The sequence below is a fragment of the Erpetoichthys calabaricus genome, chromosome 16, assembly GCF_900747795.2.
Source record: "Erpetoichthys calabaricus chromosome 16, fErpCal1.3, whole genome shotgun sequence".
NCBI lineage: Eukaryota > Metazoa > Chordata > Cladistia > Polypteriformes > Polypteridae > Erpetoichthys > Erpetoichthys calabaricus.
In genome coordinates, this window is record NC_041409.2 from 70,005,596 (window position 1) to 70,024,951 (window position 19,356).

The window sequence follows — 19,356 nt, forward strand, 5'->3', positions numbered from 1 at the left end:
TATAGGTTCATATCTTACTGCTGATTTGCATTGGGCTCACTAAACAGGAAAGAGTTAAGCAACTGACCAGTAATGTGCAATTAGTGCTGAGCGTATTGCCCAAAGTGAATAAGCTGCTATGTGCAACCAGTCTTATAAAATTTTACTGGGTGACTAAGCCTTAGCACGTGTGCTGCATTGTGTTACACTCCTCCCATTGGTTGGACATAAAGACTTGGCCCAGCCATGTTGATTAGCAGCAGTTATCTCTTCACTTCTGATTGGTCGTCTGTCATTCTGGGTTATACAGAAGCCAAAGTCTAGCTTGGCATTGATCAATTCAAGTTATGATACGGCTCTAAATGGGTTATTTAAGATTTGGAGACAATTCAACATCACAGCTCAGCCTTTTCTGCCTCTTTCTGATGCCAGTTTGTACAGCCTGAGGACATCTTTGATCGATGGGTGAACTAAAGAACAGTGCCAAGAATTCCCACTCTCTCAACGAGACGGTAACACGTAGAAGTTGGTAACATCTGGTACCTGTAGCGCCATGTGTTGCCGTGTCGCTTGTACCAAAAGCATGCACTTCTCCTCCAGCCGGGTACTGATGGATGTTATAGTATGTGTGTGGAGGTTTGGTAGGAGGCTCCTTTGTCACTGCTGTCCCTGTGCTGTCATTCACAATATTCTGCTCTGTTTTTAAAAAAGAAAAAGTCACAGCCAGAGGAACTCGTGACAAAGCACCATTTGTGTGAACCGACACACCACTTAAATCAAAGTGGCATGTATGATGGAAATGTGAGAAGGCAAAGTCTCACCAGGCACTGGCAGCGGTCGCTCAGGGGCTTTCCTTTTATTGGGAACTTTACGTGCCATGGTAGATGAGACATCCTGTGGAGCTGCACACACAAAAGACACAAGTAGAAATGGAGTCTTAGCTCAGAAGGAGCTGACATGGAAGGGATGAATCATGTATGGAACATTGAGGGACACCTCTAGATGAAATGCTTACTGTCTCTCTGAAAAACAATAGCATAAAAACAAGGAGTTACCTGCAATGGTGGGCTCTCGAAAGACGGTGGAGTTGGGGTGTCTCAGAATGGGAGATACTTGGGGGCCAAGACCGGAGTCTTCATCATTTGCTCCAATCTCTTCTGAATCTTTCTGGATTTGCTTCAGTGTGTGATCTGGTGCAATGCTGAAAAGACAAATGTAATGATACTCTGGGAACTACATTTTCTTTTTTTGAGTTAAACTATTAAACATTAGGTAGCTTAAATGTGCATTCTTCTTATAAATTTGGATAAGCAATTTTAGTAAATTGATTAATTGTAGTCCACTGGAATGTAATTAGATTTGTAATGATGGTGGCTTTATGGAATGAAGGTTCATGCTAGAAATTCATTTTGTGAATCTGCTAAATCCAATAGAAGGGACGGGGGGGTTTGGCTGGGGTGACTGGACATGAGCTCAGCAGCATCAGACACCAGGCAGGAACCAATCCTGGACAGGCTGCCATATTCAGGTACAGTCTGCAAGTCTTTGGGATGAATTACCCAGAGAAATCCATGTGAACACAGTGAGAACATCTCAACTTTACTCACTGGAAAGACAGGGATGGAAATTAAACCAAGCCTTTCACATCTGGGAGAGAAGTGAGTTAACTATGGGAATCTGAGTTGAGCCAAATAAATAATTAAAAAAAAATCAAAGTGGAAGTGACCAAGACTGGGAACTGGCTGAATCTGAAAACCATTAATGCTCTGCTAAGAGGATGAATTCTGCATTGGGCTACGAGATTCCCTGTTGCCTTATTTACATATCTGTGAGAGCTTGGAAGGATGACCTACCTTGGAAGGATGTCCTTTGTGCCACTCTGCCTCTCAGGGGGACCTTCTGATTGGGAGGAATGAAGAGTGGGGGTCACATCATTTGAAGGGTTTTGCTCTGAGACAGACCTGCAAATACAGAAGGAGGAGAAGAAAATGGAAAAACGTGTTTGCAGAGAGAAAGACTTGGCATGCAAAGTACCACATCCACACTTTCTTCAGTCACCTTTCTAATAAATGACTTGCAATCGTAGACTGGTTTACCCAACAGGAACCTTTACACACCTCTGACTAGGAGAACCGAAAGAGCATCTGTAGCTGTAAGACGACATTCACATTGTGCTTTTGTATGATTGCAGATCTACACCAAGCAGTGGGTCACTTCACAACTTCAAAACCATCAAAACATTCCAGAATTCATCAGCCGTCACTAGTGACAAGCAAACGAAGTCTCACAAAATTGAATTTGCAGTGAAACTCATTGTTTCACTTCACAAAAATTAATGAAATTGTGTTTAGCTTCCAGTGAAACTCATGCTATTCACAGTAGCAGAAAGACGTGAAGCTCCCGTCTGGAAGTGTTTACATGCATTAAGTCTGCATGTGTCCGCCTCTCATTTAGAGTTTAAATACAGATCTCTAGTGGGAATAAATAAAATCACCACAAGGGCGCAGATCTTCAATTAGGAGAAGACGTGGCTAGATAATGGCGAGGGGCTGGCAGCGGTGACGTTCCTGTGGAGAGATTGGAGTAATGAGCACGATGTGCGTTAATAGCAGATTTTTTCAAGTCGCACTGCACTCCCCCTCAGTGAGGTAAATGAGATGCATAAATCAAACTGATTTTACTGATGAGGTACGGAACACACGCTTTACATAGCTGCAGAAAACAACATCGGTAAGCCCAAAAGTGTGAATGGCACTTATGGAGCGTTAATTATTGTTTAAAATGTGCAAATGGTGAGTGACTTGAGAAGTATAGTTGGGGTGCCAACTAAGCCAACCCATTTAATGCAAAGCAGAAAAAAAAACAATAAAAAATAAACAAGTGCTTAAAAGCACAAAAGAAAAACAGGTACTCTATGGCCGTAATAAGCCAAGCTTTGTATTTCGAATGAATCGACTATGAAGAGCAGGTCCTGTTGGGAGCTCCATCCTCTGTTTGAGTCCGTTCAAATTAAGAAGCCTCCTTCCAGGAAGGTCTGGGTTTTATAGACCTTTGACAGGAAGGGGTGGGCCTTTTCAAGGTACAATGGGCGGAGTCAGTTGCCCTAACAGTTACTGTCTACTCGGAGCTGCAGAAGGAAGAAATGATATTAGTAACAGCGCCCCCTCTCATGATGGAGTGGTATTGCAAATCTTAGTTGAGCCCAGAAGGTGATCCTCTGAAATCCATGTGTAACAAACTACAAAAAAAAAAATTGAATGAGTTTTGCATTTTGAAATCTGAAATTTCCTGTAAAATTAATTTTAAACAAATTGTTTGTTTTACTTTTCTTCTTGAGACCCTGACCGCTGAATTGATTCTTCTTCCATCCATTTTCCAACCCGCTATATCCTAACTACAGGGTCACAGGGGTCTGCTGGAGCCAATCCCAGCCAATACAGGGTGCAAGGCAGGAAACAAACACCAACCAACCACAGAGCGCGCACACACACAGGACAATTTAGAATCGCTAAATGCACCTAACCTGCATGTCTTTGGACTGTGGGAGGAAACCGGAGCACCCGGAGGAAACCCACACAGACACGGGGAGAACATGCAAACTCCACGCAGGGAGGACCCAGGAAGCACTCCCGGATCTCCTAACTGCAAGGCAGCAGCGCTACCACTGAGCCCAGTCCTTTGTGCCCATTGTGTCCCTTTACCCAACTCAAGTGTTTTTTGACTGTGCTCAGCAGGAGCTACTTGTGTAGACAGACACTCACATCTGACCACAGACAGTCACTTGAGCCAAGCAAGTATTTACTGGTTTTACAAGAGGTTCGCTGTTTTGCAGTTTGAGATTATAATTCCAGATGCTGTAACTTACTTTAACTTCCTGCCACTACAAAACCAAAGGACCACTCAGAGACACATTTTGTACTTCCAGTTTATTTTTGAGTGTGCACTTTTGTAAGTCAATCATGGACTGTTCTTTCTTGAACATGGATTTATATTTCTTAAATTAAATTATTTATATAGACATAAACTCACCTATAGGCACAAGTTCTCCTGGGTATGTGTCAGTGCTTTGTACTAGTTGCATCGATTTTGATTGGACTGTTCAGTTTGGATATTTGTAACAATTCTGTAATCTCGTATGCCTAGGAAGGCCTTTTAGGATGATGCCTACTGCTAAGGGTGCTACACAACATTATTGGCCAAATGCTTGATTAACTCCTAAAGGTGCAGGTCCACCTGTCTCATACGTCCCCTCGATGTGTTAGCCTTACCGTCTGACAGTTAGTCTCTTGGGGACTTTGGGAGGAAACTCTCCTTGGCCACTTTGGGAACTGTCACCAGAAGTAAGTGTCACTGCAGACTCCAAGATCCTTTGAAGTTTCAACATCCAGTCATTTAGGAGCTCTTTGCTAGGTGCAGCAAACAGATACTGATCGCCATTTCTTAATCTGGGGATGAACAGCAGGCAACAAACAAGTAAACAGGGATATGGAATAACTTGAAGGACGTAGTGCACAATTGAGTATCACATATTAGTATGCAAAATCCTAACATGACAGAAGAATATCAATCATCCTACAAAGATACGGGATATAATAAATTCGTAACCCTAATATAGCAAACACCAGTCCACAGAGTTTTACAAGTACAATTTAAAAATAATAATTTCTATTTTCTACTTTTTTGAGCCTTTGAAGTTTAATAACTCATTTAGGGTCACACAAGGAGACAGTGGTGATGGCAGAAGAGACAAACTGTTAGTGGAGGATGTACTTCATGACAACTGAAGTCTCATGGAGTCCCAGAGTGCTCTAGAAAGGGTATAAGACCACCACTAGCTACAGTCTGAGGGATGATGTGAAGAGTGGATTCTTCCAATTCTTCTCTAGAAGAAAGGCTACACTCTACTCTGCAAAGCATAAATACACAGACAAGGCAGATGAATCCTATTTAAAATATGAACTTGACACAGCAGAATGAGCTTCAGAATCATTGCATAGAAACCAATGAAGCCAATGGTGGGGTTAGCTGTGGGGCTCCAGTGAGTTAGCACCTTGGAGCTCCATTACGATACATTAATTAAATCACATAAACTGGTTTTGAAGACTCCATCTTCCTAAAGAAATCCATTTCTACTCTTGAGTATTAAATGTCCATTCTGCAGCCCCACAGATCCAATGTTCTGGGGTCGAGTCCTGTGCCTGGGTGCTGTCTGTATGAACCTGCACATTCTTCTGTTGTCTGTGGGTTGTTGTTTTTCCATTTGGGTGTGTGTGTGTGTTTGTGTGCATGTGTGTGTGTGTGAGAGAGAGAGTATATTTTCTCTAAGGTACTCTCTTTGGCACCCTGTGTCACTGAATAAATAGATTTGAAAATATTACATTTCCATTCTATTTCAAAATTCAGGTCATTAACTCAAGTCAGGTAGCTCAAAGGCTGTATGGCTGCAAATCTTTAAAATGAAGCAATGTCAAGTGGATTATAAAACCTGAACCACAGAGACTTTCCAGGACCAAGTACTACAAGGCAGGGCAGCGGGCCTAACGCAGGGAGCGCCACTCACCGGAGTCTGAAGGTGTTTTCCTTGTCCTCCTGGTCTTGTACAATCTCACACCTGGCACCGTCAATGTCAATCCTCCGACATGTGGACAAACCCTGGAAAGAAAAGAATGTGGGACTTAATGTAATGACTTGGGTGATGTGAAGTGTCCTTTAGTGTGGGACATTAACACCAAAGTCAAAACAGATATTGTTGTGATTGCTACGATCCTTTAATAACATGTAGAGTAGATCAAATGGTAATATTTACAACCTGAATGGATCAAAAAGGTATAACAGGAAGAAACGTCAGGACAGAGCTGCGGTTTATAGGCCGACATCTTAGAAATCAGTTGTCAAATCATTGGAAAAAGATGTGCCCACAGTCAAAACACATAAGAGTCAAAAACAAAACTCAGAAAATCTGGCCATAAAAACTAGTTTTCTCAAACGGAATGCAATGACTTTCGGCTAATGTATTGTTAAATAAACTATTTCTGGAAAATACTCTCATGCACAACAGTGAAGAGCATTCAAATGAGAACAAGCTGTTGCTATTTGCTCCATTTATGTTCATAGCGGTAAGCCACAGCCACAGCACTTTGGGGTTAATCAATGGCAGTTTGTGTAACTGCACTGGTGAAATACCATCTGCTTATTGAAACCTTGCATAAACACAAATACGAAACACTTCTCACTCGCTTTTCTTTAAATTTTAATCGTTAATTGTTTTCCACTCTCATATTCTGCAATGTTGATATGACACACAAAGATAGCCAATGAATGAGCTATTACTGGGCTGGGCTGACCAATGAATGACGGGGAGGCGTGTCTTCCGTTTGAACTTTCTTGCATTAGAGCATTTTTGGGAAATGGTTTACTTAATATTTTAGTCATAATACATGCGTTTGGGGCAATGGGAGCATAGGACTGGCTACCTGAAACTTGGATTATACGACGCGAGTTAAGTGACTTTTTTTTTTTTTTTTTTTCATTGGACACTTTGATATTGTTTATACAGAAGTCCATTGTACCAAGAATTTTCTTATTTTCATTCTCCATGAAAACATTAGACTACAGGTTTAACAGGGCTATCACAATATTCCAGTACACTCTTTGAACACACTCTTGAGGTTACATCTGCAATATTAAATGCAATGTAACTTTTACAATGATTAAAGAGAGTTAGAGAAAGATCAGAAAAGAGCTTCTAGATTAATCACAAAGTAAATATGAGTAGAGACTTAGCAACACCAACCTAACCATAACTGCTTAAACAGGATTGACAACCTTAAGTGCCTGAGTGTCTATATGTGTGTCCATCTGGTTGATCTATCTTTGTCTTTTAGTAATAAAATGAATTGCATTTGTCATTCCAACAAATGGCACATCTCAAACATTAACACTGCTTTTATACATCTCACACCAAATAGCATGGACTGCATGGTGCACTGTAAATGTTAACATGGAGATCTCCGTTGATTATTTAGATTTCAACCCATCTTAGATACATCTCAGGTATATCTATACTAATAAAAGGCAAAGCCCTCACTGACTCACTCACTCATCACTAATTCTCCAACTTCCCGTGTAGGTGGAAGGCGGAAATTTGGCAGGCTCATTCCTTACAGCTTACTTACAAATGTTAGGCAGGTTTCATTTCGAAATTGTACACGTAATGGTCATAACTGGAACCTCTTTTTTGTTCATATACTGTAATGGAGTGCAGCTCGATGGCCATGGGAGGCGGAGTCGCATATCGCGCCATCACGCCTCCTACGTAATCACGTGAACTGAAAACAAGGAACAGCCACAAAGAGCGCTGAAGAAAACATTCATTACACAATTGAGAAGGCAGCGAAACAATAAGAAGCGAGCGAGTGATGCATATGTAAACCGTAAGTTTAAATTAAGTTTATAGAAACGCTCCCCCTGCCGTTTGCAATACCATATTCGCGAGATACAAGTTTAATGAGAAGACACGAGGTATAAAAGAGACTTTGAATCACTTTGAAACAGAGTTAAAATTGCTGTAGCGAGAAACTTTTAAGTGCCGGGTCTTAGCTAACATTAAATAAAGCCGTGGACATCGCAACATCACACAAGAGAGCGGCTCACGTGAAGTGACTGAACACAGCAGGAGTGATCACTTCGATGAATCAAACCTGTTCAAAAAACACATTACACAATTGATAAGGTACGAAAAGAATATGAAGCGACTGACGCATACAGGCATAAATTAAGTTCATAGACCTACAAAAGATTGCCATTTTTCTCCTGTACACTATACGTTGCATTCTCAACAGTAAGCTTCCATGGCTTGGTCATATTCCAACCGGAGTGCTCAACTGACAACGTGGTATACAAAGACAACTATAACAATCGTAATAAATGAACAATGAAACAACGGAGAACCCGTGCATTAAATAAAAAGGCTGCTTCCTTGGCAAAGCAAGAAAAAAGGATGGCCTTATATGGCGTTCGTTTATAAAAACAATCGTAATAGACGAACAATAAACCACTACAGAACTGCGAAGCAAGCAGAAAGGACGGACTTATATGGCATTCGTTTATAAAACAGCGGAGAAGCTGTGTAAAGACAGCTTCACAAAAAAACAGATCCTTAACAAATTGTTATTGGTATATTTTCCCTCAGTTTAAAAAGGTTTTCTTTTCTTCTTAATAAAAATTTAAAAGCAGTACTTCGCCTCTGCAAAGCGCGGGGATTTTGAAATCTATAATAATAAAAGGCAAAGCCCTCACTGACTGACTGACTGACTGACTGACTCACTCATCACTAATTCTCCAACTTCCCGTGTAGGTGGAAGGCTGAAATTTGGCAGGCTCATTCCTTACAGCTTACTTACAAAAGTTAGGCAGGTTTCATTTCGAAATTCAAAGCGTAATGGTCATAACTGGAACATATTTTTTGTCCATACACTGTAATGGAGGAGGCGGAGTCACGTATCGCGTCATCACGCCTCCTACGTAATCACGTGAAGTAAAAACAAGGAAGACATTTACAGCACGAGTCACACGCGGGAACGAAGGTAAATGACGTTAATTTTTGACTGTCTTTTAATACTGTGTAAGCATACATATTAACACATGTGTGCAATTAAACGTGTGCATTTACGGGGTGATTTCTCAGGCTTAAAAGCTCACCTTTTATCAAACGCGGGAACAAAGGTAACTGACGTTGTTCACTGTCTTTTAATACTGTGTAACCATACATATTAAAACATGTCCAATTAAACGTGTGCATTTACGTGGTGATTTCTCAGGCTTAAAAGCTCACCTTTTACTAAAAAGGTAAATGCAAAACTATTTTCAATCAGTTTATTGAAACGCTCCCGTTAAGGATTGCAATAACATATTCGCGAGATAAAACAACGAAGTAGGGGGAAATGGAGGAACAGCCGCAAACAGCGAAGAGCAAAAAATTAATTAAACAATTGAGAACGGAGCGAGTTAAGCATACTAGCATGTTCATAAGGGAAACAAAGCACGGTGTAAAACGTAAGTTTAAATTAAGTTTATAGAAACGCTCCCGCTGCGGATTGCAATAACATATTCGCGACATAAAAGTTTAATGAGAAGACACGAGGTATAAACGAACCACACGCCGTGGCGCAACAGTTTCAACCATTCTATGATCTGCTTCTCGCAACTGAAAGACGGCACATGGCGGATGTTAGCCGACTTGCTGACCGCAACGTTAGGGGCTTCAACTATGGCGCTGACGCCACATCTCAGTGCCAACACTTTGCAGACTCTACTTAAAACACACGCCCTCCTCACTGGACAGTTAAAAACACCAATCAAACTAACGATGACATCAAGTATTACCCAATCAAAAGTAGGAAAGGAGGCATCTTCATAAAATGCGTGTGGGATGATTTGCATGAGACGCTGCTTTAAAAAAAAAATGATAAAAAAAATACGGGATAAATCCCGTCCAGTATTGATTCAAAACGGGACGCGCAATTTCATTCTCAAACGTGGCACGATTCCGTATTTTAAAGGACGGGTGGCAACCCTACAGTGCCAGGTAACCACCCATACAATCAGATTGTGATTCAGACTAGGAATGCAATGAATGTAATTACCCCGATCTACATACAAGGCGAAAGTCTTGCAACATTCAAAGATGATGGTTTGGGATAAGTACACCATACAACATAAAAGAGCTTATGAAGCCTTGAACCGAAAAAAGCAAGATCTCAGAGATCGTAAAAAAAAAAATAGGAGGTAATGTCGTTTTACTCGCTGTAGATTTTAGTCAAACATTACCAGTTATTCCACGAGGGAGACCAGCAGATGAACTCAACACGTGTTTAAAATCCATGCTTCTCCCACGCTCGGTTATGTGTCGCGTGTTCTCGGGTAGGTGCACCAAAAAATGTATACATTTAAGCATGTAATGGGCAAACAAAAAATGAGGTATACCCGAAGGCACTGCAGTAGTACTCAATGTAACTTTACTTCTTAAATGTTAATGTTTTACTGTTTAATAATTTATATGCTTCTTATATGTTGTTCAAATTCTTTTATCAAAATACCACTGACAGCGCAATGCACGATAACATGGAGTGAATACACCATACCCATCCGCCCAAGGCTGCCCTGCTGTGCGCAGATAGGAGTTGATTCTACAATAAAATAAAATAAAGATAAAAACAGTAAAACAATCATCACCCATAAAGCGTGTGTGTGTGTATATATGTGTATATATATATGTTGATATGTCGATGTGTATATGTATATATATATATATATATATGTAGATATGTATATATATATGTGTATATGTATATATATGTTTATATGTGTGTGTGTATATTTTATATATATAAAACACAGCAACACTCATAACAATGACAACACAATTACATTGACAATCACGTTACGTTATTTTTAAAATGTTTGCTTTTTTTTTCATAACCTCTTTAACACACTACTTCTCCGCTGCGAAGCGTGGGTATTTTGCTAGTATATATATATATGTGTGTGTGTATATATGTGTGTATGTATGTATGTATGTGTGTGTATGTGTGTATATGTATGTGTATCTGTATATACAGTATATATACATATATATATATATATATATATATATATATATATATATATATATATAGATATGTGTATATGTAGATATGTATATATATGTATATATATATATGTATATATATGTTTGTGTGTCTGTGTATGTATATATATATATATATATATATATATATATATATATGACAGCAAAACTCATAACAATGACAACACAATTACATTGACTATCATGTTATGTTATTTTTAAAATGTTTCCTTTTCTTTATCATAACCTCTTTAACACTCTACTTCTCCGCTGTGAAGCGCGGGTATTTTGCTAGTCTAAGAATATATGTTAGTTATAACCTTAGATGGGATATACAGTAATTTGTGTGTTCAAATCATGTTGGGAACACAGGAAAGCCACTAAAAGAGCACTGAGCATTTCAGAAGTCTTAGCTTGTTTTATAACCTTTGGAAGGAGGGTCCAGAAATGTGTCACAAAGGACAGACAGAGGAGGATAACTGGATATTCTGGGGAACCGGCCAAAAAGGGTCGAAACAGAGGTGACAGGACCACCCCCTCTGGTCATGCGCCCTCCAAAGAGTATAAAGAGGAGCATGAGAAGGACGACGATGTGGTTATGTCCAAAGAAAGGGTTAGAACTCCACTTTCGAGGCAGATCATAGAAAAAAGTTACAAGTCCAAGAGAACCCATCAGTGTTTTATTTTAAGATGCTTTTCTTGTAAGTGGAGAGAATAGGACTTACTTTGATGAGCAAACAAACTGCAATAATGAAAGAATTTAGCAATTCAAATGATCTAGAAAGGTCTTGTGACTTGGTCCACAACTGTATACAAGGACACTGAATATACAGTAGAAGGTTTTCTGGCTTGCTCCAAGGCTGCCGACTCAAAGATGGTACTGGGATGGCACACAACAAAGGGTAAAGCCTAACAAGAGTTGATGTTGTTTTAGGGGCAGTAAAAGACACCCAGGCTATCAGAGCACAATTCTGTGCCCACAGACAAGATCCTTGAACAACCAAGGATGCCAAAGAAGGCAATGAAGAAATGAGGATGTGAACATGCTGTGTCCCAGGATGTCCCCACAGTCTGTTTACAATACAACAGCCCAAGAGACATCTGAGTCTCCCAGCCTCCAACTACCACCTAAGTGGTGTGATATCCATTTAAACTCAATCTCTGTCAGAGTCGCTGGGGTTACTTACTCTCACTGCTTCTTGACGATCCTGGCACAAGAGGAGACTCTGCTTCTCCAAGACAACAAAGTTCAGGTTCCAAGAGTCAGATGATCCCTACCAAGTAATAAGAAAAAGAAGCCTGAAGAATGGAGAAAGTCATATTGCTGTGGGGCGATGATGCTCATGGCATTACAAGATAACTCTCCCATACAGCAGGTTTTCATGAAGATCAGAGAGGAACAATGTGCATTAGATCAGCTCGGATAGTTCAATGCTTTCCTGATGAGCAGGAGCTATATAATGGTACATTGTCTGGGTTGGAAGTTAGGTGACTATTGCAATATATTATTTTGAAATGCTGTGTGTGTGATACAATGTGTTCTATTAGGCTGTTGTATAAAGATGTGTGTGTGTGTGTTGGATACTTTACTGGTCTGCACTGTGAGGTAATCCGGTAAAGAAGAGGGACCTCCTTTGTATCATCGAACTTACAGACAGTAAAGTATTGTTTCCTTTTTAAACGTTATGGTACTCTGACCTTAACTGCTAAAGATATACCTGAACTCATAATGAACTTATCAGAGTGACTACTGAGCTAGAAAAAAAACTGTTTGGGGACTGTTCAAAATGGAATGGCAAGCACCACTGATAATTTCAATGAAAATGTTTAGTAATGGAAATCCTACACTTCACTGGAAGGTTCAAGCACCTTATATCAGTCGACAATATCAGACACGTCCAGACAGTGATGGTGCTGTTCACTCTAATGGGATACAAGAGCATAGATTAGCCTAATCATGACAGAGAAGATGGCTGAGTAAAGTGCTAATGACATTACAGGGGTGTCACAGCTTCCCCCAAAATCTTTTATCATCACAGAGTATTTTCACTTTTACAGACAGACCCAGGAAACAGGGGACACAGCGGCTCAGCATCATCAGGAGTGGTGACTTCTCAAAGTTGACCTGTCTTTATTATTGTGGATGTTGGGGGAACACTAGAATTTGGATATCATGGGGATCAACTTTTGCCCCAGCAGAGCCAAAGAAGTCCTCAAAACGCCAACTGAGCCAACCAAGGGAGGGTCATCAGACATCCTCACAGTGTTGCCTACAACTTAAGCAACTGTGGATGTTGCTACCTTCATGCCTAAGGAGGGTCAACAACTCCCTTCTAGTCATTCTCCTGAGGTAATGATGCCTCATTGTTAGAGAGACATATTTACAGTAAATAAATAAAACAGGAGGAACAGAGCATGTGTGTATATATAGTCATAATAGCAAGCCTGCTCTGATATAACCGATATCATGCCGTTTCTTGGTATGGATCCATGAGTCCTATATAGAAAAAGTCAATCAGTCAACCCTGAGAGACGACAGTTGAACTTCATTTCTGGCCTACACCTGAGCTATGGAGTAAGTTATGGGGAAGAAGAATTTCCTGAACTGGCTTGAGACTTGGGACAGTCGACTCCCTACCTCTATTTGAGGTTGTCATGAAGTAAATAAAGACATTACTGTATATGTGAACTTTCTAATAAGGTGGGTGGAAATGTATTATATGGGGGTCTGTGAAATGTTTTGGGAGTGACTGACAATGAGTTGCATAAAAACATGTGCATGTGTGCTACTTAAGTTGGTGGTCTTTATTACGAGGAAATCCAGTTAAAGTGAAAGATCTCCTTTGCATCCCCGGTTATTGTTGTGTTATTGAATGCAGATACTGTAATATTATCATTCTTTTTTTTACATGTTACAGTATGCAGGATCTAATCAGTATCATGCCGTTCCTTGGTACGGATCAATTAGTAAAACATGTCCTACCTTAGCTTTTCCAGGTCTGCCCACTTGTAGAAATCCTTCCATCTGCCTAGCATCCATATTTATCTAAAGACAAAGTTGGCAAAGAAGCAAAAGGTGGACGTTTATCCCCATAGTTCTTCCTCATTCCAAAAGCATTTAACTGTAAACATCAAAACTTAAAAAGGTCAAAGTGACCTCAACCAGTAGATGTTGGATGTAGCTTTAGCAATCTAAGGAGCAATATCACTCTATATGTTACCCAACAGTCGAACACTTACCTCTACTTGCCCTGCTGAAGGAGTAGACTGGTGCTCCTTTGCTGCTCTTAGCATCCTTATTTGCTGTGAAGGATCATGGATATATGGAGGATTAGAGTCTGAAGAAGGTTTGGCCTGGAGATTTTCTTTTAGTGTTGTGGGTGATTGTGGGGTGACAGGGTTCATGATGGGGCTATCTCTGTAGACTGTAGATACCGAGGAAACTGGAGGGAGTTTGGTGTTGGCATTTGTAGATGGAGTAGTGCCTTGTGGTTGAGCATCTCCAAGTTTGGATCTAGGTTGCCTGGGCATTGGGCTGATGCGGTGTGGGCTCTGGGTTTTGGTGTTAGCTGGCAATTCAGATGGTTCTGGGTTTGTCAGTTTGGGCTTGGGTAAGAGAGGGGGCTTAGTTGGGCTTTTTGGGGACACTTCTGTTCTCAGAAAAGATGATGAGGTTTGAGCTTTGCCCATTTGCAGACCCAGTGGTTTTGGAGAGGTAGGACTGGGCTCAGGACTTAAGGGAGACTTCACTGACCGCCTTACTGGGGACAGGATAGTGTCCGCACTGTTCATCTTTCCCTCCTGTGTCTGAATCCCTTGCTTAGGCAAGACCGCAGGCTTGTACTGCTGTGGCCTCTTCTCTGCAGCTCGGAGATTTCGGTCTGATGGCTTCCTCTGCAAGGATGGCACTCGTTTCACGTTAGACCTGGCGGTTCTGTCCTCAGTGCTTTGCCACTGCTGCAGTCGATTTTCTCTCTACAAGTAGAAGAGAATCTAAGATCTGACTTGCTCTAGAAAATCGTGAATTCCTCTCTTTCCTCTCTATAAACTGATTGGCCTCTTTTATAAATGTATATTTCCCATTCTGTTTTCGACTGGTGTTAAATTTGTCTTTTGGAGCAGACCCCTTCATTGTCAATAGCTTTGTTTTGCTTACTTAGCTTCTACTGTGGCCTCACCTTGCTCTTCTTCTCCTCCAGTAGCTTAAATCGTTCTTCTTGAGCAACCATCATGGCTTCCAAATCATTCATTTTCTTCATTAGCTCTTGGACTTCAGACAATGAATCCTGTATAGAAAAACTCAATCAGTCAACCCTGAGAGGCGACAGTTGAACTTAATTTTTTTTTTTCATTCCTGGCCTAAAACCAGACCTATGGAGTAAGTTATTCAAAAGTTGAACAATGATGACAAACAAGAAATTCTGCACAGTGCACATTGATGTGTTTCTAACTTTCCCATTGTCTTATTTTAGAATCCTTTCCCTTTTGAGCAGACAGCAGAGCAGCAAGACTATTCTTACCTCAGTAACTCGCACCAAGAATCTGTGAGAATATTTATTACTACCAGTTTATTTTTGCTGTCACCAGCATCCCTCAGAAACATAGAAGGCACAATTTCTTAATTTGAAACTTTTGCTGCTTCAAAGTGGATATACGTTTTACGACTTTTGGTTTTATATTTGGACCCTTGACCCAGGCAAGGCATTTTAATTAAAAAAAAAAAAAAAAAAAAAAGCTTTAGAACACAATTTTATGTGGCAAATAATATATACTATGATTGTGGAGAAGTACCTGTTGTCCACAATGTAGTCATGCTGATGATGTCATCACACACAGCTTCTGTGGCCACACCCACTAGCAATGGGTCACCATTTTCAAGTTTCCTGCTGTTGCTAAAGGCGGGGTGTAATGGGGCTCTACATTCGGAGGCATTTGCAGGAATCTTTCGTATACTTAACATAATGGATCACCACAATGTCATGACCCTGAGTCACCCCTTTTCATTCTTACCCCATACTCCTCTTCTTTCAAGGCTGCCTCATGAATGCTCAGCCACCGCTCAGCTTGCTCCAGATCTCTCTGTAGGCTCTGAATCTCCAAATCTTCTTCATGCTGTTTCAGACAGGTCTCCCAGCAGTCCCGGAGCTGGGATTCAAGCTCTTCCAGCTCATTCAGTTTCTCTTTGATCTAGAGGATTAAAGAGCTGCATCAAAAGTTTGCTTTAGAACTAAATACAGAAGGAAGGCCATGGCTGGTGATCCTACCCTCACTGAACAGCCAAACCTTATGGCCTCTTCATTTTATTCACTGGTCCAATACCTCATTGCTCATGAAATGGTCTTCCTCCAGTAGGTGCTCACCCTCTTTCCTCACGGCCTGCGATTTTTCCGCCTGCCTCTCAATATCACGTCGATGTTCTTCTTGCCTTTTGAGAAGCTGATCCACATCCACCACATCCACTCCATGGTCCTCACCCCGGAGCAAAGACAGAGTTTCATTCATCCACACTCTGTAACAGAGACATCAGGATGAGAAACAAGATCTTGGATGAGAAACAGGTTTGTGGAGGAGCTTGAGGGAGACAGATCAGTGGGCTATTAACTTAAAGGGCATGTTTAGAAAGACTGGGAGAACAAAGCAGGCAAGATAATTTGATAATTTGATGGATACAATTGTCCTAAATAAAGTAGACATCTAAACAGAGTACAACATCAAATTATGTATGCTGTATAATCTACGGTGATACATCAAGTCAAATATGAGGTCATATATAAGAACGTCTGAGTGTAAAGAAAGGGATGTTATGCTCAAATTGTAAAATTCACCAAGCGAGATGGTGTCTGGAGTGCCGCATACAGTTGTGGTCAACACTCAACAAAAAAGGCACAGCAGCACTAGAAGATGTGCAGAAGAAAGGTGCTGAACACTCAAAGGCATCAATAAAGCTGATTCAGCATCTAAATTAAATATAAGTCAAGTACTCAAAGGCATGAATAGAAATCAAGAGGAAACTTTTCAAGAAAAAAGCTGGGAAGAACTTCTGTTCTCAAAGAGTTGTGGGAATCTGAAACAAACTACCGAGTGATGTAGTTTAAGTGGAAACTTTGACATTCAAACAATCTAAATAAGAAGAAGTCATTCAGCCCAACAAAGCTCGCCAGTCCAGTCCACTTAATTAAAAAAATAAGTCAAGTGTTTAAAGTCCCTAAAGTCCTAATGTCTACCACACTACTTGGTCACTTATTCCATGTGTCTGTGGTTCTTTGTGTGAAGAAAAATTTCCTAATGTTTGTGAAAAATTTACCCTTAACAAGTTTCCAACTATGTCCCTGTGTTCTTGGGGGAATTCAATAACATTTTTCCTCAAAACAAAAGGGTGGTCTCCAAACTGCTTTGTCAGCGAAGCTGTGCAGAATTGATTTTCTGTGACATTTCCCGATAAAATAATAAATATTTGTCTATTTACAGCAAAAGAAGTGACTGTGAAGACTTGACTCTGGATGTAAAGTTAATGTAAATGCCCTTCAGTCACAGCTCTATAAACAGCATGAGATGAGCAATGTCCCATGGCTCTTAAGAGTGGTCACATACTGGGGGCTTGGTAAGCAATGGAATCTGTCATTACAGGGGTCTTCTACTGTTTTACCTCTTATTTAATTATTCCTCCTGCCAGAAGCTGAGGCCAAGGCAACTTCTACACTCAGGTGCAAATGACAGATTTGACAAAGGGCTAAGGAAAGCAGCCACCTTGGACTTGAAGAACCCAGGACTTACACCATAAACATTTGCATTAAAGTATAGATATTGGTCCATATGCAGTAAGTGTAACTTTGAAGTAAGGTAATAATTTCAAATAAGGAAGACAAGTTTTGAGGTGTAGTTGTTGTATTCACTAATCACTGTGCCGGAGAATGGTGACATATTGTATGTTGATTAGCACATGCAAGTAAGAATTTTACTGTACATGTGACAAGAATGACCCTATGACCCATAAACAAGTGGCTGTGGACATATTATTGCCTCCACCTCAAATATGAGGACCAGGACGAGGAGAGAAAGGTCACATGAAGGGTGTTCATTAATTCTGAACATCTCCCTGTCAGTCAAGTTCTTAGACTTGTTTCGTTTGAATAACTTGATGGATCACTGCTTTGCTGTTTGCAGTGTAAAGTACTCCCTCTGTTTCAGTATATGTACAATACGGTACATAATGGATTGGATTTTTCATTTTCAAGCCCTCACTGAAATGTCGACAGAGCACATTTAGCACAGTCCTTTTTGCCTACTGCCTTATTCCTTCACTCATTTGAAAACGCCTTTTCGTGTCCCTCCCTGTCTAGCAGTCACTCCACTTTTCAAGGCTCTACTCCCATCTCCCACCCCTCCTTGGCCCCTGGACGTACACCAGTTCCTTCCAGTCACTGAAGTACTGCTGGGCTGTCTCCGCTTGGCTCAATTTCACCCTTCGTCTTGATGCTTTCCTTTGCAGACTCTCCCAGCTTGCCTGGATCTCTTCCATCTGTTCAGTTAGATTATCTCGGACATGGGGGTACTTGATGTTCAGCTCTGAACACTTCGCCTCTGTTCGGGAAACCTCTTCCCCAATTGCAACTAGGTCACCCTACAAAACCATTATTATCAATTTATAGTTCAGCATATTACATTTCCAGTCATTTATTTTAAGTCACAAGCAATTATTCAGTCAATTTTATTTCCAACACCAACCACTTTCTCCCACCCAAACACTACACATTAAGTCCATTTCCACCCTGACCCCCTGGCACCTCATACCTCCAGGCCTTCGTGTTGGCGGAGCAGAGCCTGAACACTCAGCAGATCCCTGCCATAGTCCTCAGAGTCAACTTTGGCCTCCTTCTCACTCATCCAGCCCTTCAACTCATCCACATCATGGTCAAACTGGTGCATCTCCTGGGCAGCTTTCAGGTTCTATGAGAAGACATCCCAGAGTAAAACATAAGGACTGAACATCTGAACCTCTGGATTCTCCATTGGTATGTGTGGGGTGCACCACTGTCCAAAACGAAAATGTGGAAAGTGCCAAATAACGTATTTACTGCTCAGACTTCTTCTATTATGAGCCTATTCAGAGAGCATCGGCCTCAAAGCAGGAACCATTACATGGATGGTTTGTACATCCTTTATAAGGAATGCTCATGTTGCACGCTCATGCAGGATCCTTCTAAAGGAACCAACAAAGTGTTTGAGAAGTGGTATGCGTGAGGACAATGGAGAACTTAGAAGAACCTACTGGCTGGCAATCAAACCCAAGATCTTGAATATGTAAGGAAGACGTGCTAACCACTGTACAACCTCGTGACCTGAGGATACACCAAAGATGCTTTGTGATCCCCATATTGTTACCCTTATTCTGTTCATCAATTTCCCAGGTTGCAGTTGAACTTTCTGGCTATTCACATTTATGATGATCTTAATTATTAAATTGTTTTAAAGATATTTTGCTGCCTGAGGGTGCTATAAAGTTAAAATAAGAACAATGGACACTATAGAGACATAACAAGGACATTCAGCCGTCTGATTTATTGGGTAATTAATAGCTACATGATCCTATTATTTGTTGATCGTGTTATTTCTTGAATGATTATTTATTTTCTGAACTCACTGTTCTAGTACCATGTCGCAGGGAGCCAAAGCCTGTTCCAGCAGCGATGGGTAACAAGTGTCACCTAACTGTAGGCTGGATGTCACTCCTTGGTTGGGTAAGTTGAATG

At 40.7% G+C, this 19,356-nt stretch overlaps 1 protein-coding gene across 1 annotated transcript in view; it reads right to left on the reverse strand.

Moving 5' to 3' along the window:
- Positions 1 to 346: 346 nt before the first annotated feature.
- Positions 347 to 19,356, reverse strand: part of sptbn5 (spectrin, beta, non-erythrocytic 5) — a 153,835-nt gene continuing 134,825 nt past the window's right edge. The window contains exons 58-71 of the mRNA XM_051919747.1: positions 18,398 to 18,553; positions 18,010 to 18,227; positions 15,926 to 16,115; positions 15,617 to 15,793; positions 14,785 to 14,892; positions 13,847 to 14,581; positions 13,590 to 13,652; positions 11,794 to 11,880; positions 5,540 to 5,631; positions 4,248 to 4,424; positions 1,833 to 1,940; positions 1,035 to 1,180; positions 801 to 881; positions 347 to 675 (exon numbers count right to left, since the gene is read on the reverse strand). Of these exons, the coding sequence (XP_051775707.1) occupies positions 347 to 675; positions 801 to 881; positions 1,035 to 1,180; positions 1,833 to 1,940; positions 4,248 to 4,424; positions 5,540 to 5,631; positions 11,794 to 11,880; positions 13,590 to 13,652; positions 13,847 to 14,581; positions 14,785 to 14,892; positions 15,617 to 15,793; positions 15,926 to 16,115; positions 18,010 to 18,227; positions 18,398 to 18,553 (2,667 nt within the window). The remainder of the gene's footprint in view (positions 676 to 800; positions 882 to 1,034; positions 1,181 to 1,832; positions 1,941 to 4,247; positions 4,425 to 5,539; positions 5,632 to 11,793; positions 11,881 to 13,589; positions 13,653 to 13,846; positions 14,582 to 14,784; positions 14,893 to 15,616; positions 15,794 to 15,925; positions 16,116 to 18,009; positions 18,228 to 18,397; positions 18,554 to 19,356) is intronic.